At 66.4% G+C, this 22874-nt stretch overlaps 1 protein-coding gene across 6 annotated transcripts in view; it reads right to left on the minus strand.

Annotated features, from left to right (window-relative positions):
* Window positions 1-22874, minus strand: part of PIEZO1 (piezo type mechanosensitive ion channel component 1) — a 54859-nt gene that overhangs the window by 7687 nt on the left and 24298 nt on the right. For 4 of the 6 annotated variants that reach the window (XM_060085411.1, XM_060085412.1, XM_060085409.1 and 1 more), the window contains exons 2-31: window positions 20955-21050; window positions 16431-16553; window positions 15412-15454; window positions 15163-15301; window positions 12132-12300; window positions 11772-11985; window positions 11512-11683; window positions 11315-11428; window positions 11151-11235; window positions 10341-10441; window positions 9736-9996; window positions 8969-9080; window positions 8702-8880; window positions 8466-8614; window positions 8211-8393; window positions 7979-8101; window positions 7769-7881; window positions 7499-7653; window positions 7174-7350; window positions 6577-6702; window positions 6300-6500; window positions 5647-5851; window positions 2747-2851; window positions 1975-2128; window positions 1513-1756; window positions 1343-1439; window positions 1081-1252; window positions 586-675; window positions 416-510; window positions 77-148 (exon numbers count right to left, since the gene is read on the minus strand). In XM_060085411.1, coding sequence (XP_059941394.1) covers window positions 77-148; window positions 416-510; window positions 586-675; window positions 1081-1252; window positions 1343-1439; window positions 1513-1756; window positions 1975-2128; window positions 2747-2851; window positions 5647-5851; window positions 6300-6500; window positions 6577-6702; window positions 7174-7350; window positions 7499-7653; window positions 7769-7881; window positions 7979-8101; window positions 8211-8393; window positions 8466-8614; window positions 8702-8880; window positions 8969-9080; window positions 9736-9996; window positions 10341-10441; window positions 11151-11235; window positions 11315-11428; window positions 11512-11683; window positions 11772-11985; window positions 12132-12300; window positions 15163-15301; window positions 15412-15454; window positions 16431-16553; window positions 20955-21050 — 4269 coding nt within the window. The remainder of the gene's footprint in view (window positions 1-76; window positions 149-415; window positions 511-585; window positions 676-1080; window positions 1253-1342; window positions 1440-1512; window positions 1757-1974; window positions 2129-2746; window positions 2852-5646; window positions 5852-6299; window positions 6501-6576; window positions 6703-7173; window positions 7351-7498; window positions 7654-7768; window positions 7882-7978; window positions 8102-8210; window positions 8394-8465; window positions 8615-8701; window positions 8881-8968; window positions 9081-9735; window positions 9997-10340; window positions 10442-11150; window positions 11236-11314; window positions 11429-11511; window positions 11684-11771; window positions 11986-12131; window positions 12301-15162; window positions 15302-15411; window positions 15455-16430; window positions 16554-20954; window positions 21051-22874) is intronic. The other 2 variants (XM_060085414.1, XM_060085413.1) reach the window with 2 other exon arrangements.

Raw genomic sequence — 22874 nt, forward strand, 5'->3', positions numbered from 1 at the left:
CGGCCAAGGTGGCAGGGGCCTGCCTGGCACATAGCAGCTCTGAGGGCAGCCCAGGCAGGCCAGGTGAGGGCAGTACCTGTGGCGTGGTCCAGCCAGGGCCGCCACCACTGTGGCCGTGGCGAGGAGGAGCCCCCTGGACTGCCGGGCCCTGTGGAGGGGCGGGGTGAGCGTGAGCCAGCGGGGAGCCCCCAGGGCAACAAAGGGGCCGGCCACGTGCGCGGTGCCACGGGTGGGGGACAGGACAGACCGCACGTGCAGACAGTCACGGGCCGGCCACGTGGCCTGTGCGGACAGAGAGTGACCAGACAGCACAGGGTGGTCGGGCCGGAAGCCCCGTGGGATGTCACACGGCACAGATGCAGGAAGGCTCCACCAGGCGTGGACACACAGGGACGCAGGACCCGTCCACACTCACCTGGCTCCTGGCTGGGGTCCAGGGAGCCCTGAAGGTGGCTGCGGCTGGCCCGGCCCTGCCTGTGCTTCTCCTGCTTGGCCCGGATGCGCTCCATCCTGCAGGGCGGAGGCGGCTCAGCCCAAGGTGGGGCGGGGCCAGAGAGCCCGCGGCCCCACCCACACGGCACCTACTGTCTTTTCAGCTGGGCCAGCGACTTCTCCTCCGCCCTGCGGTGGAGCTCGATGGTCTTGAGGTTGGCAGCGTTGTAGAGGGCAAAGCCCCTGTGGGGCAGTGAGGGGGGTGGGGCATTAGTTCCGGCTCAGCCTAGTGTCCCAGGTCCTGCCCACTCACAGCAGCAGGGGCCCAGCCCACGGAGCTCAACACCTGCTTGTCGCGTGCTGCTTCTGTGAGAGGGAGACCCTCCCGCAGCCTCCAGGGTTACGGGGTAGAAGATGGGGTGGGGGGATGGGAGAGCCGCTGGCCCATCAGCCAAAGCGCAGGGATGCGCCCTCAGGCCAGCGCGGTGGCCACAACCGGCCCGAAGTGCCAGCTGGTGGCAGAGCCGGGGCTGAGGCCACATACCACCGGGGTATTGAGAAGGTCCCAGCGGGTTGTCTCCTTGGTTCTCCCTCTAGGGGACGGGTCACAGCATGGAGGGACAGCCCAGGGCGCAGCGGGGGGCCCACCTGGAGGCCTGCAGGGCAGTGGCGCGGAGCTCAGCCCGGACGTGCAAGAAGTAGTAGCTGAGGAAGACGCGGCGCTGCAGCAGCAGGAACAGGAAGCAGACGCTGTCCCACAGGACGCCCGCCTCCTCCACAGGCAGCAGGCAGTCCTGGTCGCGGCCCCGCATCTCCTCGGCTGCGGATGGACGGCAGCCAGGTCAGGGTCCTGGAAGCTGCGTATGTCCCCACGCACCTTGGGGCCCCGCCGCCTGCCTCACCCACTCACGGTTGTAGTAGCCTTTGACCGTGCACACGAGGCTGAAGAGCTGGATGACCCAGCAGAAGCTGCTCTGCATCTGCTCCACGAAGACGCAGGACAGGAGCTGAAGGCGGGAGGAGGGTCAGCCTCGGGCCCCCCGGGCGGGGGCTGGGGGCGGGGGCTGGGGCCGGGCTCACCGAGAGCATGTTCTTGGAGACGATGACGGTGACGTTGTAGAGGATGAGGCAGTCCCACAGCACGAGGCGGGTGCGCGTGTCCTTCTGCTGCAGGCTGGTGCCAAACAGCAGCAGGTAGAAGCAAGCCAGCAGGTAGCCCAGACCGAAGATGCTGACGCGCGTGGCCCCCGTGACAAACACCAGCACCAGCACCAGCCAGAAGAGGTAGCGGAAGACGGCCACCTTCAGCATGTCGAGGTAGGACCTGCCGGGCGGAGCGTCACTCTGGGCCCCGGTCCCCGCCGCCTCCGCCGCCGCCCAGGACCAGAGGAGCTGCCGGGAGGCTCCTCTGCTGCGGGGTCAGCATCCGCCCCTCATCCCGGCCACAGACACACCCCTGGCAGCACGCGTCCTGGCTCAGCCCCACCCGAGCCCAGGCGCATCTGTTGGCCCCGGGAGCCCTGTGGCCTCGGCAACGCCCACCTGCAGTGGATGAAGTTGGGCACGGGGTTGGGCTCCCCCTGCGGCGGCTCCAGGCGGTCCGTGTTAATGCCTGCCATGTGCTGCCACTCCTCTGTGCGCTCGGCCAAGAACACCTGCCACTGCTGGGAGGCGCAGAGCAGCAGGAGGACGTCATCTGTGGGCACACAGGAGGCCACTGCCGCGCCACGCCCCGGGAAGCGCTGGCTGCGCAGAGGCCTGGCCCACGACGGGGTGCGGGGCACATCCTGCCCGGCACTGCCCTCACCCCCCAGGCCCCGGGCGGAAGCGTGCATGCGTGTTTACAGCGGCATCTACACACAGCGTGGATGTGCATGCGGATGTTGGGGAACACGCCTGTGTACACGTTGTGCACGTGTACACGTGGGGGTCTACACGCACCACACAGGTGTCAGGAAATGAGGCCAACGTGAGCCTGACTGCACACCACGTGGCATCAGTCTGTGCACACCTGTGTCCTCCCCCACATCCATACCTGTGTGCACACCCACGCCCACCTGTGTCCACACCTGCGCCCACACCGTGTGGCAGGGAGTGCACACGTGAGGTGGGCCCGTGGGGCCAGGCACACTCACGGAACACGCCCCCGCAGGGAACCGTAGGACTGGACCAGCCGGCAAGGCCTGGATGATGCAGCCCTCCCTGGCCGGAGAGGAGGGTGGGCGCCTGCCTGCCACCTATCCCGCGGGAACCTGCACAGCTTCCTGCATGGAAAGCAGTGCCACGTGTGCATGAGGGGCCCCAGGGGACTCACTGATGAGGTTGGTGGCGTTGGGGGCACTGAAGAAGTCAGGCAGGTACAGCCACCTGATCAGGGCAGAGTTCACGGGGACAGCCCGGCTCCAGCGCCACGGGTAGTCTGTGGGAAGAGGGTACACGTCACCCACCATCCCAACCCGTCCCCGGCGTCCCTGGGAGTCGCTTGGACACCCACTGCCACCCGGAGTCTCAAAGCACACAGGACCAGCGAGCCCAGTTCTCATGGACGTGTGCCCCAGGCGCCAGTGGCTGGGGAGGGGGTACATGGGCAGGTGGGCGGGGCACAGCCCCGTGTGTGGGCCACAGTCGATGTGGACCCGAATGAGGCTTCATTGCGCACCTGTCGGAATGGCTAAAATAAAACTATGTGGATGCCAAGTGCTGGCGTGGAGGTGAAGGGGCGGGACCACCCTGGGTGGTCATCCCAGAGAACTGAAGACCATGGCCACACAAATGCCTGTGCACCACCAAACGCACGAACGTCCGCGGCAACTTATCCCCGACATCCCAGACCTGGCAACGGCCCAGTGCCATCTGGTGCACCCAACCCGAGGAAAACTGCCCAGCCCAGCAACGAACGTGAGCAAAGCGTCATCCAGGCCACAGCCCAATGCACCTTAACTGCATCTCATGAGAGAAGCCAGACTCCTAGGTTACACCACCCAAAGGCAAACCATAGGGATGGCGACCACGGTGGTCGCTGGGGATGGGTGGGGGGCAGGGACCTGGGACCTGGGGACAGACACAGCTCTACATGTTGGTCAGCACCACAGAGTGAATTCTACTACATGAGTGGGGGAGCCCGGGATGGCGCGCAGACTGACAGGTGACCTAATTGGACAGCGCGTGTATAACGCGCCTCCCGGGAGGGGCCAGGAAGAAAGGAGCTGCCCTAAGTAACTGCAAACGGTGTCTTGACGGAAGAAAGACACTGTCCACCAAGACGGAGGAACAGGGACACGGCATAGCAACACGCACACCCGGGGCCCAGGTCTTGGTCTCTGAATTTCACCCTCCAGGGAAAGGAACCAGGCTCCAGGGGCGGAGCGGCTCCTGGGGTAGCAGCTCCCGGTGGAGCCAAGACTGAGGATGTGTCCCAGGGCCACCGCCAGGGCGGTGAGGGCAGCAGCAGGCACAGGCGTGCAGCAGAGGCCTGGGGACACGCGCCCGGAGTCTCTCCACAGAGAAGTGAACAGCTGCACGGACCAGCGGGGGGAAGGGACCACTCTTCTTCACAGATGATGCCAGTCAATCACCACAGGAGACAGAAAATCACTGAGAAATCCAAACGGCCCCGCAGGCGGATCCACCGAGCGCGCTGAAACCAGCGGGCGAGAGCTTACACGGAGACAAGACCCCTGCCGGGTCCTAACCTCGCCCTGCAAGTGAGCATGCGACAGGGACGAGCAGCGGCGAGCCTGGCGGAAAAGGGGCGTCGCCCGCGATGAGACACCCCAGCCGCGGCGTGACGCACCGACACGGGCAAGTCACGGCTGTGGTTTTCTTGCCCAAAGTGCTTAACCTGGTCTAAGGAAGAAACACCCGTCGATGCTGGGTTGAGGGGTGTTCTACAAACGACCACTTCCCGTTCACCCCCATCTCAAGGTGATGAAAGACAAAGGAGCACAAAGAGCTGACCCAGGGGGCCTGCATGGGGGGGGCCACGGACAGAGAGCAGTGGGGGCCCCTGGGGACAGCCATGCGGCCCGTGGTTCCGGCCGTGGTTGGCGGCCTGGCGCCCATTTTGGTTCTTAACTTTGGTTGCTGTGCTGGGTCGCTTCAGAGGCTGACGTTCGCATCGGGGAAACTGGGCAAAGGACGTTTAGGAACTCTGCTACTCTTCAGCCAAAACTCAGAGACTGTAACCCAAAAGGGGCCCTTCACGGGGCAGGGGCCTGGCTTCCAAAAATACTGAGGAGGACATCAAAGTGCCTGCCTGGAGGGCTCCAGGGCACCTCTGAGATGCTCTGAACGTAAACAGGAACACAGGATGGATTACAAAGCGTTCATACAGAACCCTGCACCCGCTGACAAGACAACAGGAAACAGAGCGGGGAGGGAGAGAGATCAAAGCTCCTCCTCGCAGAGAAGCCAAATAACAAACGTACCAGGAATAAGAGAAATCGAAAATGTCCATTTCATGAAGTCCCGCCAATGGCAGGGAGAGTCAGCAGACGTGGACACACGGGGCAGAATGCCGGTCCCCTGACAGGGTGGGCTGGGGGCCCCCAACGCCCTGATGGCCACTTGACTCCCCATCATGGACCATCCCTGCCCAAGCATTCACCGGTGTCTAAGCACTGGGGCACAACCCACAAAACCAAGTTCAGGGCTTTCTGTAAGCCCCCTGGCCTGACCCTGGAAAGGTCACAAGAGACAGAGGCTGGGACAGTCTTGACCAAAGGCGATGGGAGAAGAGGACGGCCCTGCACTCCCGTCAGCTCCTGGTCAAAGCCAACAGCTACCAGGGACATGGCCCTGAGGACGAGGCCGCTGAGTATGGATGGCGCATCAGACCGGGGCATCATCCAGGGATGGGTGGCCGCGCGTGGTCACCATCCTGAACACAGAGGGTCCCCGCCCTGGGTGTACTGAGCGTGGAGCCCAGACTGACTCCCATTTGCCTGGGAAGAGCGTACAGCTGCTCCTTGGACTATTCTCCCAACCTCTCCGGTTGTTTGAAAGTTTTCAAAACAGAACGTTGGGCAAAAAGAAAGCAGAAGATTGGGGAGACCAGCGAGGGTCTCAAAGGCCAGCGCGGCTGCAGCCCACAGGGTCCACGCACGGGGAGGAGGGGCTGAGGCCACTCCGGGGGCTGGGATGCCCAGGTTGGGTGCAGCCACCCACGCCCAACGCACCCCGTGCCCACCCCAGCCCGTAGGCCACCCTGCTCACCGATGCACAGGGCAGGGGGGATGCCCAGGCACAGCAGGTACTGGTAGAGCAGGAAGAGTGCCAGGAAGAAGCAGTAGTTGGGCCAGAGGCGGGCGATGGCCTCGCGGCGCCGGCGGGTGAGGACGGCCACCAGCCAGCAGCCGTGCAGGATGACCGTGAAGTCCATGCGCTGCCCGATCACGTTCACGGCCATCAGGAAGCAGATCTGGGGGTGGCACAGCGGGACAAGGTGACCAGGATGGGGACACAGTGAGCCGGGGGAGGAGCCCTCCTGGCTCTGCCTCTGGGCAGCCTCAGGCGGTAGTGCTTGTGCCCAGGGTAGGGGGCAGTGGCCCAGGCTCACGACGGCCCAGGCCACCCTCCTGGAGGGATGGAGATGCTGGACACGTCTCCACGGTGGGGGAAACCAAGGCAGGGGCACCGTGGTGGAGTCAAGACGGAGCCCGTCTCCAGCCAGGGCCCCAGCCCCCTGCCCGCACTCTGCAGGCCCCTCTCCAAGCAAGGCCAACTCGGCTGGAGGACCTGGCACCCTCGGTGGTACCCCTCCCCCCGCCCTGGGCCTACCCATTGCAGAAGACCCCACAGAGGGTGGCCGTGACCCCCAGTAGCTCAGCCCTGCCCAGAGAGGGGGCGAGGGTTGACGCCCGCCTCACCTCCAGCCCGAATTTGTAGAAGAAGAAGTTGACGAAGTACTTGAGGCAGCTGGGCAGGTCACGGTCCAGCCGCTGGCGGGTGCCGTCGGCGCACACGGCCTGGGCCGGCAGCGGAGCCAGCTGGTGCCGGCGGCGGTGGTAGTCTTGGCACCGGTACACCACGGCCTCAAACACCAGCAGCAGCAGGATCTGCAGGTGGTTCTGGGGGGTGTGGGCAGTCAGGACCCGCCCACCCCTGGCTTCACCACCCCACCGGGCCCACCTGCCCCGCACTCACTTGGATGTAGCCCAGGTTCGGGAAGCCCTTCCGCACCCCAAACCAGTTGGCGGGGTCGATGGGTCCCCGGTAGAGCAGGGACTCGCGGATCTCCGTCTTCTGCAGGTTCGTGCTGTTGGGAAAGGGCTGGGGGAGGGGCGGCATCAGCACCTGCTACCCGCCAAGAACCAGACACTGACCCCAGGGACCGCCAGCCCCGCATGACACTCCCGCTGCAGCCACGGCTCCGATGGGTCTGGGCCAGAGCACAGCTGTCCCCAACCCGGGACATGGGGCGCTGTCAGCCTCCAACCCACCTCAGTGGGGAAGGGGACATGGTGTTTGGGGACAGGAAGGCCACCAGCAGGGGCTGGGAGAGTGAAGAGAAGCCTACGGGTGGGCTTCCCTGAGCAGCCCCGCGCTTCCCTCCAGTGGACGTCGGGCCTCTGTGCCCCTCACGCCAGGACCTGCACTTCCGTGAGGAAGTCAGCCGGGTCGGGACACATCTCTGAACCCAGATGTCTCGACCTGGGGAGTGGAGCCTCCGCAGGAAGCCCAGGCCCCAGGGACAGGCCCTCTGCATCCGTCCCTCCACCCGAGTTGGAGCAGCGGCCGTACCTCGGTGCAGTTGCTGGAGTACTCGTGGGGGCTGACAACCTTGAGCTGGTACAGCATCTTGCACACGATGATGATACAGGTCCACACAGTGGCCAGGCAGGAAGCCATGGGCCGGAAGCGGGGGTAGGGCAGGGCGAAGGCCCAGAGCACGACCAGCAGGAAGTTCAGCACCGACACCTGTGGGCGGGCGGGCAGTGGCTGTGGGCGGTGGCTGCGGGCCATGGCAGGCAGAGCTACGCCCTCCCCGTGGGCCCGCGATCGCAGCCATGTGCCGGTACCTGCTCCAGGGAGGCCAGCGAGAGTGCCTGAGCATGCCCACACTCACCTCCTTCAGGGCCACCCACACAGTGTACAGGGCCACCAGCTTGAAGACGTGCAGCTCTAGCAGGCGCCACGTGAGCACTTGCGCGCGGGTGAGAACATCCGAGAAGCCGGTAGCCAGGTCCAGTAGCCGCTCAGCCACCAGGCCCCACTTGCTGGCTGGGGGGTTGGGGAGCCAGTAAGGAAGGGGGGACGGGGCCTCTGTGGCCTGGGCCGTCCCGTCCGGTATACTGACGGGGCTCCAGGGCTCAGGGTCCGGGCACCTTGAGCTTACCCTCCGGGACCTGTATGGCCTGGTGGGGGCCGGCCACGCCCAGCCCCTTGTCTCTGGGGGCCGCCTCCTCTTCATCTTGCTGCAGCAGGGGGGTCCCGCTCACCGTGTCCTGCCTGGGACAGGGCCCCGAAGTGTCCTTCCCGCCCGCGTTCCTGGGGTGCCCTGCAGCCCCACCCATTCCTGCCTCCCCAGGGACAAGAGAAGCCCTACCTGCCATCCCACCCCAGCACTGGGACCCCTGTGCTGCAGCCAGCAGGTGGGAGAGCGGGGCCCGGCCTGACATCGTGATCCCCGCGGGTCGGAGAAAACATCCAGTACCTGAGGCCCCGGCATCTGCAGGCAGCGGCCGAGGCCTCAACCCTGTTCCGAGTCTCCCGCCCTAACCGTACAGCCTCCATTCCCGCCCGAGACCGGCCTTCCCCTGTGCGGACTCAGGGCGCACCTGTGAGCCCAGCACAGGGTGCGGGCGCTGGGCGTGGGGCGGTGCTCGGGGTCGGTGAGCTGCATGAAGGGCCTGTGGAAGTAGTGCAGCTGCAGGATGCAGGCGAGCAGGAAGAAACCAGGGACCAGGATGCTGGAGAAGAGCTCAGACACGCTGAACTGCTCCAGGCCCAGGTCCCCCAGCCTGTGTGGGAGGGGGTGTCAGTACCGGCAGCGCGGCAGCCGCCGCCCCCTCCCCACCGCGCCCAAGACTCACTGCTCATCTGTGAGGCCGGTCAGGTTGCGCCAGTAGGCAGGGAAGTCCTGGAACTGGAAAGTGTAGACGGCCACCAGCACCAGCATGGTGTAGGCCACCACCAGCCACCAGAACGCCTTGAGCAGCTTCCGCCACAGGCTGTAGTAGACCTGCCGGCCGGCCAGGCGCAGTGAGGTCAGCCCACGTGGCCCTGCACGCCCGCGCCCCGCCCCACCCCCCGCCCCCGCCCCCGGTACCTGGAAGAGGGTGAGGCAGAGCAGGAAGAGCAGCATGTAGACGATCTTGTACACGACCAGGCGGCCGGCGAAACTAACCACGATGAACATGCCGGCGCACACGTAGACCCAGTACTTGGCGTAAACGCCCCTGACAAGCTCCCCCAGGCTCCGCAGCAGCGTCTGCGTCTGCGTGGGCTCTGCGGGCCAGGCGGGGGGTGCAGCTTCAGGACCGGGGGGGTGGGGGAGGGGCCGCACCCCCCTTCCCCCGCTGCCCGGCCCGCTCACCTGTGGCGGCCACAGTGACCTCCATCAGTGCCACGGGGTCCCGCGCCCTCTTCAGCAGCTTCTCCTTCACAAACTGGCGCAGCAGAAGCCAGAAGGTCAGGGTGCACAGCAGCTGGGGGGTGGGGGCAGCGTCAGTGAGTGGGGGCCGGTACCACAAAGCCGGGCCCAGCCGGAGGAGATGGGAGCCGGGGGTGAGACCGCAGCGGGAAGGCAGCCCGCCCGGCCCCCACGCGCCAGTCTCCCTGCAGACAGCAGCTCAGCCTCTCGTACGCACGCACGAGTTCACGCACAGACGCACACGCTCCCACACAGCAGATCCTGCAATCCCACACCACGTTTGCACACAGACGTGCAGGTGAACGCGGGGTCACAGGTGTTTGCACCCTTACAGGCTCCTGGGCTTGCACCGTGAGGTGTAACTGACTCACAGGCCCCCAGCACGTGACTGGCAGCAGCACGGACATCCAGGTACCACGGCCTGTCCCCAAAGGGGACACAGCGAAGGCACAGACACTCGCCGAGACCCCGGGGCCGCGGGCGGTGCTCACAGAGCCCGTGCCAGGCAGATGGGGTGGCACCCCCAGCAACACGAGATCACCACTCGTTCATTCAACAAACGCTCTTCGAGCAACTGCTCCGGGCTGGCTGGGTGACCCCGGTGACAACCAGACATGGGCTCCGGCCTCCAGAGTGCCCACGGCACTGGGAGCTGGACAACGGGCAGTGTGGCGTCATCACAGGAGCTCAAGGGGCGGGAGGAGACTCACCATGGCGCCCAGGTCCAGGCAGGGGTAGCGGGTGTGCTCCAGCCCCAGCTGGCGCAGGCTGACAGGGCCCAGGGCGGTGGGCAGCTCGGGCCGCAGGTCCATGGCCCACACGTAGCGCAGGCTGCAGAGCGCCAGCCCGTAGAGCAAGATGAAAGGCGAGCAGATCATGGCCATCTGGTGGCGGCTACGCACGGTCCAGATGAGACAGGCCCAGAGCAGCAGCACAAAGGTCAGCCAGCTGTGGTAGGTGATGCTCCACACCTGGGCGGCCAGGGCATGGGTAGGGCTGCGCAGGACACCCGGCCCGGCACCCAGACCCCGTTCCCCAAGGCTGACGAGGTGGTGGGCCCCCGGGGCTGGGGGGTACACAGACAGGAAGGCCAACCTGCCCCGCTGGCCCGGAGAGAGCAGCCCGGGCACACCCACACCCCCACCGCACGTATGCGCACACTCACACACGCGGCTGGGGGCTGGCCGGGGCTGCTCTTGGCCTAGCAGGTCACAGCCCCAACCGCTTCTGGTGACAAGGCACCAGGACACCATCTGTCGCGAGGGAGCCCGCGGGAAGCCCCAGCCCGAGGGGTGGCCCAGGCCAGCGCACTTACCATCATGGCAATGAGGGCACATACGTAGCTCTGGTCCATGATGAGGTGGCCCAGGCTGTGCAACGGAGATGTCTCCTTAGGCCCAGTCAGCCTGAGGTGCGCTAAGGGGTGAGGGCAGGGGTCACCAGGGAGGCGAGACCCCTGCTGGGGAAACTCCAACGTCAATAGGCCCGAGCCCCTTGCCTACACCCGAGTGGCCCGAAAATGCAGACAGCATGCTGGAGCCACAGCCCAGGTGGAGGGGGGCCACGCCTGGCACAGGCTCACGGGGCACTGGGGCCGGAAGACACGGGCAAAGGGCCCGGGCTCCTGTCCGACACTGTTCCTGATGTGCCGTGGGACCCTGCCCAGTCCTCGCCCCTCTCCAGGGCTCGGTTTCCGAGACCCTGAAGGGATGGGGTGGAGGAGACTGCCCTGATCCCCTTCCAGCTCTGTGAGCACCCACGTCCCCAGATGCCAGCCCCCGAGGCCAGCGGCTTCATCCTCTGCTTTGTAAAATGGAAAGCGAGGCTTAGTACAAAAAAAAAAGAAGGAAAAGGAAAAAGCACCACAGAGCCCTGCCCTGGGGACACTGTCTTCACAGCTCCCAGGGCCACTGATGCAGCCCAAGGCAGAGCAGTCAAGGTCTCTGGGGACTGGAAGGCAGGTGGGGAGTGGGTGAGAGACCAGAAGCCCCCGCAGGGTCTCGGGTTCCATGAGCATCACAGCTACCGCGCCCGCCCTGGGCGGCCCCAGAGAGGTGCGCAGCTGGACAGGCCAACCGGGCGAGGCCACCAGGGGGCAGCACCCGTGTGGCCGGGTCATACTTACGGGGCCGCTGCTGGACAGGGCTGTGGCCAGTGAGGTCGTGCACGATGCAGTTGTCCTCAGGGTCCGGCGGCACGGGAATCGTGTGCTGCAGACAAGCCAAGACCCGTGAGCCAAGACTGGGGGCAGGGGTGCGCCAGCCCCACCGCTCAGTCCAGACCCCTCACCTGCGTGGCCTCTTCCTCCTTGGTGGCTGGAGCCCTGGCCTGGCCCTGGGGCCGCTGATCCACCTCAGTCAGCTCCACCTCCAGCTCCGTGTTGCCCCCGGCCGCCTCCTTCCCCTGTGGAGGCCGGAGGGGAGAGCTCAGCCCCCCACCCCGGCCTGAGGGGTGTGGGGACGCAGGGCGCTGGCCTGGGCACTGACCCAGTCCGTGGGCCGGCGCACTTGGAGCCTCAGGAGCAAGGTCACGGTGTAGCAGAGAAGCAGCAGGATGCCGGGGCTCACGTAGACGGGCCAGTCGTGGCTGGTGTTGAGGACCAGCACGTTGGGGTTGGAGCAGTTGGCGGGGGCCACAAAGTCCTTGAGACCGAACACCCTGCCCACAGAAGGTGCGTTACTGACTGCGGCGAGGAAGTCACGGGTGCCAGGCGGACAGGGCCGGGGCCCCATGGGCGAGCCCTCACCTGGCCCAGATGCTGGCAGGTGGGAGCATGGACTGGGCGAGGGGCGTCTGGTAGCAGTAGAGGCAGAGGAGATGGCCGGCGCCAAAGCAGCCCACCGTGACGCAGAGTGCACTGAAGCCCAGGGGGCTGATGGGAAAGTGGCAGGCCCACCAGGTGCAGATGGTCAGGAACAGCAAAAAGTAGACACTGGAGAAGGCTGAGGGGTGGGCGATGCCTGCAGACCAGGCAGAGGCGCACAGGGTCACTCCTGGCCTGGGCAGCCTGACCACCGTCTCGCTGCTCAGTGGGGAGCTTGGCTGCCGAGACCCCTGCCGGTGTGACCGCCAGTGGTGGGGTCCCAGCTCCCTGCCCAGTGGGTACCTGCCAGCGCGAGCAGCACTATGGCCAGAGTCCGCCCAGCAGCCACCAGCAGCCAGTGGGCTGTGATCCGGAACCGAGCGGCCAGCCAAGATCTCCGCTTGCGGGGCAGTGCAGGGGCTTCCTGCAGCCCCACCAGGGAGCCGGTGTCCACGTCCCCATCATCGTAGTCCTGCCAAGGTCACGGGGCGGGCAGAAGTCAGGTGCGTGGTGGGGGAGGGGGGAGGGGGGAGGGGGGAGGGGGCCACCCCTGCAGCCCCACACCCTCCCCTCCCCACACCCACCGCGGGCCTTCCGAGGACACGGGGCCGCCAGCCTGAGTGTGGCCGCGTGCTGCCCTCCAGGCCCAGCTCCGCCCACCGTCTTCCCACCGCCCCACTCGGGTTCACAGCCCTGGAGGCGGCCCACTGCGGCAGCAAGACACGCTCCTGCCGAGGCCTGGCGCTCGGATGACTGACCCGTGCAGGCTGACCTCACGGTGCTCCGGAGCCCCTCAAGGGCCTCTTTACTCCCCACCCCCACCAGAGGACCCCGAGGATAGGGCAGGCCCACAGGTTCCTGCATCTGTCCCCAGTGCCCTTGGCCTGAGAGGGCTCGCGTGGGGATTTTTAGGGAAAAGCAAAGCAGCGCACAGCACAGCCACGTGTGCATCTCACTCTACAGTTACAGGGCACCTCTACACCCTACCCTTGGTCCCACAGCACCTTCCTCGTAAGTACAGCGACGGAGGCTCGGAGGGGGCCCCAAATCACACAGCCAGGGAGGACAGCGCCCAGGGTGCAGCCAGCTCCTGCTCTGCTGCCTAGTGGGGCTTCTGGAGAGTGAGATGCACAGCTGGGCGGCCCTCCCCGGCCTCAACTGCCTGCGGGGCACAGAGACCCACCAGCGCCTGCTGCCCTGGTCCCACCTCAGGGTTTCCCAGAACACAGCTGTTTCCTGGAACCAGGGAGGCCAGCGGGAGGCAGAGAGAACACAGACTCTTTGTCAGACGCCCGGGACCCCATGTCCCCAGCTGTAACATGGGCGCCGTGCCCCTGCCCCGCCCCGTGGCGGAGGTGGCCCTCGGTGTCCAGGCTGAGACCATGGGCTCAGGGGCCAGGCGCCTGGCCAGGTCACATGCTGGCTTCGAGTCGGGGGTTAGGGGTCTCGCCTGTGCAGCCTTGGTGAGCCCCCCTAACCTCTCTGAGTCTGTTTCCTGCCTGTCAAATGAGGGTGGGGCACGGGGCAGGCCCCAGGGAGGTGCCACTGAGCCGTGCCTGGAAGGAGGGGAGGGGACAGGGCAGAGGCCCAGCCCTGGGGTCAGAGCAGTATCCAGGGTCCCCCCATTATGTACCAGGACGGGGGGATGGGGGACAGCTGCTGGGAGGCGCTGCACCAGGCCCGAGCTCAACCCTGCCCACAGCCTGGCACGGGCCCTGGGAAAGCTGCCGTGGAAAACGAGCATTTCTGGGAGAGGGAAGAACAGAGACAGCTGCTGGGGGCCCCCCCGCGTGGTCCCGCCCCCCGACCACCACGTGGTCCCGCCCCCCCACGCATGGTCCCGCCCCACCACCACCACGTGGTCCCGCCCCCCACGCATGGTCCCGCCCCCCCGCGTGGTCCAGCCCCGCCTCGGCCGGCCCCCAGGACACACCTCCCAGCGCAGCCCCAATGACCCCCGCAGGGCAGGCACAGACCCACGTGTGCCAAGTCAGGACAGGAGCGTGTGCACAGATCGTGTGCAGCCACGTGTGCCGCGGCCCTGCCAGGCGGCAGCGTCCACACGGGGGCGCTGGGGCTGCTTCTGGCCTTGAACTCCGGGCACCTGTGATGGGCCCCCATGGCCCCCACGGCCCTGCTCTGAGGTCTGCCTACACCAGCCGCCCCGGGGCCAGAGTTCAGCCCCCAAGGGCCACCAGGACAGCCCTGTGCTCTGAGGGGTGATGGGCAGCGTGGACTGGGGGGCCGCCCCTCCCGCCCCCCCAGGCGTGGAGAACAAGCCAGCCCCTTCCCGGTGCAGCTGTTCCGGGAAGCCCCAGCTCTGCTAACGAGGAAACCAGAGGCCTCCCTGGCCCCTGCACCCGCCGGTGCCCACGCACCGGGGCGATGGAGGGGGACGGCCAAGTCAGGGGGCCACCCCGAGGGCAGGCAGCAGGGCGGTCCCGGCCCCACTTGACCCCCACAAGTGCCTGGAAAAGCCACTCTACCTCCAGGCCCCCGGGTGCCAGCCTTGCCCTGCAGGACTCGGGGGATGGGCAGGTCAGCTGCAGGCTGAGCCCCGCCTCGACCTGCGGTAGGAAGTCCCCTCCTCCCTGGGGACTGAGGCCCTCGTTTCCGCAAGCATCAGCTGCTGGACCAGTGGACACTGGGGCTAAGGGCATGAGCCTGTGGCCCCCCAGGGCCTCCCGGGCAGGGACCCTGGATGGCCACAGACCTGGCCCAGCCCTGGAGGCCAGGCCCTATTGGACAGAGACTGAGGCCGAGTGTGAGGGGCCCAGACTGGGCTCGAGACCACAGCCCTCGTGCAGGGACAGGAGAGGACACGGAGGGTAGAGCCCAGGGGGACCCCGAGGACTCTGGCGGAGGGCCCTGCTTCAGGCCTCTGAGCCGACACAGCCCCTGCCTTGACACACACAGCCCACCGATGCCCCACTGTGGGCACGGCCGCTCGAACATCGTCTGTCCTTCCGTCGGTCCGTCCATTCACCCATCGGTCCCTAGGTGCTCCGAGGGCTGGCGCAGACCAGCCTCCACGAGCGCTGACTCCCTACTGCCCTGTGGCCCCGAAGACCCTCTTCCAGGGGCAGCTCTAAAGGCGCAGGCGCTGCCTGGGGTTCCTGCCCATGCTAGGACCACGCGCTGCATTGCTAGCAACCCCCCACGGGGACGTGCACTTGACCTCCTCCGTTGCTGTGTCTCTCCATGATGGGCATATATGGACTTTTACAACTAAAACGTCCACATGAGTAGAAAGAAAGAGATAGAGAGGGAGGAACCAAGAGAAAGTACAACAGTCCTCAGACGGCCGGGACACAGGCGCCCCCACGTCCCTCACCGGCTCCTGGGTGCGCAGGCTCCGCCGGGCCGTCCGCGTACGGCGCCTGCAGACGCCAAGGCACAGGGAGGAGGCCGCTAGGACACCCAGGTCGGGGGCCACCAGGCGGATGGCGCTGGGCACGTCCTTCAGGTCCAGCCTGTGGAGGGCGGGGAGAGCTCATGGTCGGCTCAGGAGGGCAGGGGCCAGCGGGGGGCACCCCGGGAGCTGGAGGCCCAGGAAATCCACAAGGGAGGCTGGGGGACTCACCTCGTGACCCCTATGTGTCGGGAGATGGTGTCCCAGGTGCTGCCTGCAGAGAGAGGCACGGGAGAACCGGGTCAGGCGGGCGGGTGCTGAGAAACCCCTTCCGTGTTGCCAGGAGGGCCTCGGGAGCCCCACAGCCACGGAACCCCTGGTGTCCGGGGGGGCTTGAGAATGCTGCCTTCGCCGGAAGGGTAGCTGAGGCCCAGCCGGGGAAAGCTGGGCAGATCAAAACCCATTAGTCCTGTCTGGCAGAACGGGTTTCATGGCCCAGCTGGGCGCTGTGTGGCCCGGGAGGCTGGGCCGGGCTCTCGGACCCACTGGCCAAGGCCGGCTGCTCCTTGGGGGCCCGAGTGGGGAGGGCTGGTCTAAGAGCCGCCAGGACCAGAGGGCCCTCGAGGCACCTGACTTCTCTCCAGTTTCTAAACTGCAGGAGAGGCACGACCTTCACGGAATGAAAATGGGAAGTGGGTGGACACCCTGCCCGCCACGAGCCAGTAGGACGTGGAGGTGGGAGACCCCACCGGGCAGTGGGGATGGGAGCCCAGGGTTCCGTCGTCTGAACACTGGGGCGCTAGTGTCAGTGGAAGTGGGAGGGCTGGGCGCCGGCTGGGGATTCCATCCTCGGGGTGAAAGGGCACAGGACAGTGGGCGGGCGGCACACCAGGGCCCGCCCCCCGGCCAAGTCTCTCTGCCCCAGAGGGCTCAGGAGGAAGGTGTGAGACGGAGGGGCCTGAGAAGACCAGGGCTGCCCGGACACAGTGCTCTGGGACCAGCACTGGGCCGGTGCTCAGCCCAGCCCCACGGCCACCTATTAGCGGGGCACTTAAGCTGGGCCATTTGGGCTGGACGTGAATCGTGGCAGGGCACTCAGAGGCGGCCCACATTAGGCAAGGCGGCCCCTGAGGCCGAGCTGACCTTTCCGAGGCGCGTGCGGCACCCCCGCCCTCCCCGGGCTGTCCAGTCGCTCAGGAGGCCATCGGCTCTCCCCCAGGCACCCCCGTCCCGGCCCTTCGGTGACTCACAGCTCGGCCCCAGAAGCTGGTCCAGGTGGGGCATGGTGTGCAGGCATATCTGGAAGGTGAGGTGGGCTGCCAGGAAGAGGAGGCTGAAGCCCAGGAGGACTCTCAGGAGGCGGCCAGTGTGACCTGTAGGCAGAGACGCAGCAGTGAGGCCGGCAGCAGCCGGGCCTGGAGGGGGGGATGCGGAGGGAGCAGACCGGTCAAGGCCGCTCAGCCCTGGCTACCAGCCCTGAGCCAGGCTGTGTGCACCAGCCCGAGACACGCACCCAGCACGGACCCAGGGTCTTCAGGGGCCGTGAGCAGCGCGCTCACGCAGCACGCCCCTCCTACACCATCCCACTGACTGCGCACCACAGCCCCGTGGTCCAGCACCGTCACGACCCCAACGTACAGACAGGGAAGTGGACACAGAGAGGTGAAGGGACTTGCCCACAGTCGCACAGCAAGGAACCAGCAGAGTACAGTACACCCATCCTGCCTGCGCTCGGTCCTGTCCCCTTCCTGGGGCGTGGGGCAGTGGGGCGGAGCCAGTGCAGGAAGGAAAAGCCCCCTCGGGCTGGGGGGCCACCTCCAGTTTTGCTCATGTATCCAGGAAACATCTGTGCTGCTGCTTGGCCCTGGCGGCGGGGCGCTGCTTCATGCCCGGTGCGGGCTGAAAGCGTGCACCATCCAGCGAAGGCCCTGCCCAGCACGCAGCCACGCTGCTTGTCGAGGCTGGGATGCTCTCCTGCCCACAGAACAAAGCCTCAGGCTCCGAGAGGTGGCCATACCCTGGGAATTCACACGATGAGCTGATGTATGGGAGGAGGAATGGATGGACGGATGGACGAAGGGATGAGGGGATGGATGGGGAACAAATGGGTGGAGGATAAATGGACGGGTGGGAGGATGGAGAGACAGATGGGGGAAAGGATGGATAAATGGTGGATGAGAGGATGTATGATGGCGGATAGATGGGGGAATGGATGGGAGATGGAGGGATGGGAGGAGGGATGGCTGGATTACAGGACAGATACATGAATGAATGGGTGGATGGGAGGACGGGAGGATGTGTGGATTAGAGGATGGCTGGATGGAGAACGAGAGGATAGAGGGATGCCTGACAGCAGTGTTGGGTGAGGCCAAAGGGCAGCTCTGATTTCGGGGGGGGGGGTCAAGCCACTGTGGGGCTCCTGAACCGCCCAGGAGGGATAAAGGGGGTGGCAGGTGCCCACTAGAGTCTACCACAGTGGACTCCAAGGTTCGGCTCTGAGTGCCAGAAAGAGCGAGTATCGTTGGCGGGCACACACTCGTGTGTGTACGTGTGTGTGTGTGTGTGTGTCAGGGGTGCGTACGGGGGCTAGACCACACCCTGCACCTGCTGGAAGTGCCGCCTGCCTCCCTCCTTGACCTGGGGTCACTCGTTCGGTCACGTGAGGCCTGCACAGCACAGGAGCGCCGCGGAAGGACCGGGCCTGCCTTCGTGGGCAGGCAACCCCACCTCTGCCGTGCAGGGCAGGGGTCACACGGAAGTCCCTCCTCCTGAAGGAGCCGGGGCTCCGCTCGGGGACTTGAGGCTCAGGCAGGAATGTGGAGAAGCAGGAGGTGGGGCCGGGAGGCTGTGGCTGCAGCATCAGAAGAGAGGGAGGCTCGGGGCAGGTCCAAGGAGCATCTGTCTGACCCAGAGCGGGCACCGGGGTTGAGCCCCAAACCTCCCTGACGCGGTGGCTCAGTCTGCAAACGCTCCAGGGCATCTCCGCCCTCGGCACTACCTGCCGCCACAAAGGCTGCGACCCTGTTCTGGGGCAGCCCCAGCCCCTTGTGGGTGCGGCGCCCACCCGGGGCCCAGCTCTGGTACTACGGTGAGTGGCTTGCAGACCTCGCCCTCCTGACGCGATCTGCACAAGCGGCGCTGAGGGAAGGGGCGTCCTCCGGTCGTCCGAGGCTCCGTCACACCGAGGACGGTGCAGAGATGGGGCAGGGAGGGACAGGGTCCCCACGCGGGGAAATCAGAGTTTGAGCACGAGGCCCTGACGGGGGGCAGCGGGGGGCCCATCTGCTCTGCCGACCGTGGGGCGTCATCTGCTCACAGGCAGGAGGGTGCAGGTCTGGGGAGGATGGCAGAGCCTCTCATCCCCTCACGCAGCAAAGACAGGGAGCCTCCCGGGGCACCGACTGCTCTGCGAGGTGAACCAGACCCGCCCACCAGGCCCACCACGTCCAAACAGCACCGGACTTAAAGCAGAGCTGAGGGGCTCCAGGGGCAGGTGCACCCTCTCCCGCGAGCAGCCGCGGGGCTGGGTTTTGTTCTAAGGAAGGGACGGGGCCTCCCCGAGTCCCTAAACATTAATCAGGTCGCCAGGAGCAGCTCTGCTGCACCCCTGCCCTGCCCTGCCCTGTGCGGGGCACGTGGCCCGTGGCCGCCGCCCCACTGCCCGGCAAAGTGATGGTCCTGATCCCTCTCCGCCCTGCACAGGGAGCCGGGGTCAGGCTGACGCCCCCACGGGGATGGGGCCAGGAATCGGCGCCCACGGGCACCCCGCGCAGCCTCAGACCTTCCACCTGCTGCCGGCGCCGAGGCCCAGCTGCGGCACAGGCACGGGCAGGCCTCACATTTTCCTCTCTCCTGCCCGGAAAAACCCAGCAACCTCCCTGTCCCTGAAGGGCCTCTGGGGCTGGAGCGATGGACGGGTGGAGGTCAGGCGGGCAAGTCTTCCCAGCGCCTCTCCCTCTGCTCCCTGACCCTTCCCCACTCTGGACTCCTGCCCTGGCCGGGAGCCTGTGCTTCCCCCACCGCCAATTAGAAGAAAGTGTTCCCAGTTGCTCATGGGCAGGAAATATGGACGAACAAGCAGCTCTAAGCCGAGAGCCCGGGAACGGGGTCCACGGAGAGGAGAGGAAGGCCTGGATGCCAGACTCTGCCCAGCAGCCCTCCCCAGGGAGCTGGGAGTTGGGGGGCAGCCGGGCCAGCTGGCTGGGGAGGGGTCTGGCCTGGGGTCCCCCGTGGCTCCCTGCTCTGTACCCGTGCTGGGGCCCCTCCCCTGAATCCTACCCACACTCCAAGATCAGGGCTCCGTACGGGAGCCCCAAGTGGGGAGAGAGGCTGATGAGGGTGTTACCGCCAGATGCCCCAGGCCGGGGAGGGGTGACCTGCCACCCTGTAGAAGGCAGAATGACACTCCTTCAGGGAAATCCATGCCCAATCCTGGGGCCCTGGGAGTGCTTGCTGACACAGCAAAGGGGAACCAACGGTGCCAATCAGCTGGACTTCCAACAGGGAGCTGCTCCTGGTCCCCCTGGAAGGGGAGGTCCTAACTGGGGAGAGGGGGCAGGAGGGCAGAGTCAGAGTGACAGGGCGTGACTGTCACTGACTGGCCAGCGCCAGCCTGGACAGTGGAGGGAGAGGCCCTGAGACAAGAAGCTGGAAAAGGTGAGGAAGCAGGTGCTCCCAGAGCCTCCAGGAGGGACCAGCCCTGCGACACCTGGGCTTTCGCCCCATGAGGCCCGGGCCAGACTCCAACCTCTGGACTGTGGGTGGGGATGTGTCGTGTGGCCGCTCAGTATGGGGTGGTCTCAGCAGCCACAGGCCAAACCCTTGGCCCGCCGGGCACGGGGGGTCACACCCCGACAACTTGCCCCCTGGGTGCCTCTCTTCACCCTCCGAAACCTAACGGCCTCCCAACCCACGGGGCACAGAGCAGTCCCCAGGCACCTGTCCTCACCGAGAAGCCGGGACGATAGCAGATCCAGAAGCACCCAGAGAGCAGCTGGTGGGAGCCCCAGCGCGAAGGGACCCCTCAGCCGTGCCCCCTTCCCGTGCCACCTGCCCGCAGGCCTGCACCTCCCTTCACAGGGGCCCGTGCTCTGCCTTCCTACGCAGGGATCCTCTCCACTCCAGCTCCTCTCGGACGAGCCCGTGCCGTGGGCACCACCGTCCACACCGCCCTGGGGGCCCAGGCGCCCTGATGGGCCTTCCCACCCATCTGCCTGGTGGACACAGAGGCCGCCCTCCAAGAGCTCAGAACCAGGTAGAGACCGCCGTAAGCCCAGCTACCCCGTTACCCCGACGACGAGGTGGTCGGGGGGGAAGCCAAGGCCCCGCAGCACGCCGAGCGCACATGGATGGAGCCCGAGTCCACAGCGGGGCGGGGGAGCCGGCGTGGCAGCTGGACTTAAGGTTGGCCGCAGCCGCTCAGGGCAGATGGGCCGCAAGGACGGCGCTGGGACAGGGTGGGGATTGGCGGAGGGACCTGGTGGGAAGGCGGCCCAGCCCACGGCAAGGGGACGCCCCAGGGGCATCCTGCATCATGGCCCCTGTGGCATGAGGTCAGAAAAGAGATTCTGAAACCAGCCAAGGGTCCACCATGAAAAATGAAACTCACGACCACCCACCATCCTTCCCTGCTGGCTCTTCAACCACAGAGAAAGTCCATCCCTGCCCGGTTCTGCTGGGGCCCCAACGCTCCCCCACCCCCCAGGCACCTGGACAAAGAGCTCCGAGACCCCGAGTCACCCCGCCACCCCCAGCACAGCCCTGCCCGCCCTTACCTTGGATGCTGTGCCGGGAGGGGCCCGGGAACCAGGGCAGCAGCAGCAGGAACAGCAGGTAGACCAGCGAGAGCGCGTTGATGCGGAAGAGGCAGGCTGCGGGGGAAACAGGACGCGGTCAGCCGGCTGCTGGGGGGTGGGGGCAACCAGCCCCGCGCCCCCCGACCATCGCCCCCTGAGCCCCTCTGCCGTGGGTGCTGTGCATGTCACCCCTGCGAGGCTGCCACCTCCCTGCGTGGGCGAGCGACCTCGCTCACTGCGTGACGTGTCACCGTTACCGGGAGCACCGTGCCTGCCTTACGACGGCTCTGCCGTCCGCTGACAAGTGTGGCCGTCGTGTCCGCCATGTGTCTCAGGCCCCCGCCCCACGGAGCCCCCGCCACGGGGCCAGCCCTGAGGTCACGACGTCCTCCCGACTTGCTTTCTCTCCTTTGTAAGATGTTATGTTTTCAGTCAACACAGAGCACAGCTGATTTTGGGGTCCAGCTCTCTTAGCCTCCTCCCCCCACCTCTGCCTCCCAGATAGCCGGGTGCGCCTACTCGGGCCACGGCCGGGCCCCCAGCACGTCGCCCGGGGCACGAGTCCCGCACGTGTCTGCAGCCGCTCCGCCTCTCCCCTCACTGACTCGAGGGCGCCCCCCGTGTCTCACGGTGCTGACCCCATCCTGAACAAGTGCAGTGGGTGCCGGGACCTCACCCGCACCCAGGAAGTGAGGGGGTCTGGGGGTGCCAGGGAGGTGCCGTGTGTCCCGACTCGGGTCTCGTCACTGAGCGAGCGGGCCACTCAGCCTTTCCCGGGGGCCTGAGAAGGGGCTGGGCCAGGAAAGCCCCGCTCGCTGCCCAGAGGGGACCAGCCTCGCGTGGGCAGCCCTGGCGAGGTCACCAGGCTGGAGCCGCCTCTGGCCACTCTGCTCTTCAATCACCACGGCCAGCAAGCAGGCCCGGGTGACCCAACCCTGCCCGCCCAGGCCCAGGACACAGCAGTCGGCTGTGGGCGCCAGTGTCCACCATGGATCCAACCCCCAGCCCCCGCGGACGGCCCAGCCTCACGGCCCAGTCATCGTGATTGAGCAGAGCTGCACGGCGAAGCCCACCCCGGATCGGGTCTCCAAGAGGGGGTCGCTATCCCACCTCCGCTCTCTGCCCCTCAGACCCCCAGGTGTGGCCCGTGAGCCCGGCAATGGCTGGACCGCCACTTCGCAGCCGTCTGGACGGCCTGGGCCAGAACAAGCCGACCTGAACCCGGCCACGGACTCAGCTATACGGACAGTCTCCGTGGAGCAGGTGGCAGGGCCAGGTGGGGTGTTCAGCCCCTGCCCACTGTCTCCTTAAGCCCCCCATCACCCCAGCAATGAGGAAGCCCCGGGGCACCACACGGCCAGTGCCGCGGTCCTCTGGTCCGGCTGCCTTCCTTTCCGGACGCTGCCGTGCCCTCCCGCTCCTCGGAGCACCCCTGACGCCAAGCAGCCTCCTTCCACCACGTACCCCTGCCGCAGCCAACAGCTCAACTCAAAACCTAAAGCTTTTCCACAAATGTATGTTTTCGTAAAAACACACACAAAAATCTATCTGATCTGGCCCAAGAGGCAGGAGGGAAACGCATTTACGGCAAAGGCTTGTAAAGTTCCTGTCTGTCTCCCAGAGCTGCACTTCTCAGCCTGCTGGGTTCTGTCCCTCTCCTTCCACAGTGCCAGCCAGGTGGTACCCACCCACCCAGCCATCCAGGTAACTTTCTCCTGAGGGCACGTGCTGCAGTTCTCTGCCCCTGAGGTACTCATGTTCTGACCCACCCGGGACACCAGAGCTGAACAAGCACACGCGCCCCGGCCATGGGGTGCACTAGCCCGGGACAGGGCGGCAAGCGCAGTGCAGGTCCTGGGGAAACTCCCGGAGGCCTGGCTGTGAGGCCGACGCTGACCC

The sequence above is a fragment of the Mesoplodon densirostris genome, chromosome 19 (assembly GCF_025265405.1).
Source record: "Mesoplodon densirostris isolate mMesDen1 chromosome 19, mMesDen1 primary haplotype, whole genome shotgun sequence".
Lineage (NCBI taxonomy): Eukaryota > Metazoa > Chordata > Mammalia > Artiodactyla > Ziphiidae > Mesoplodon > Mesoplodon densirostris.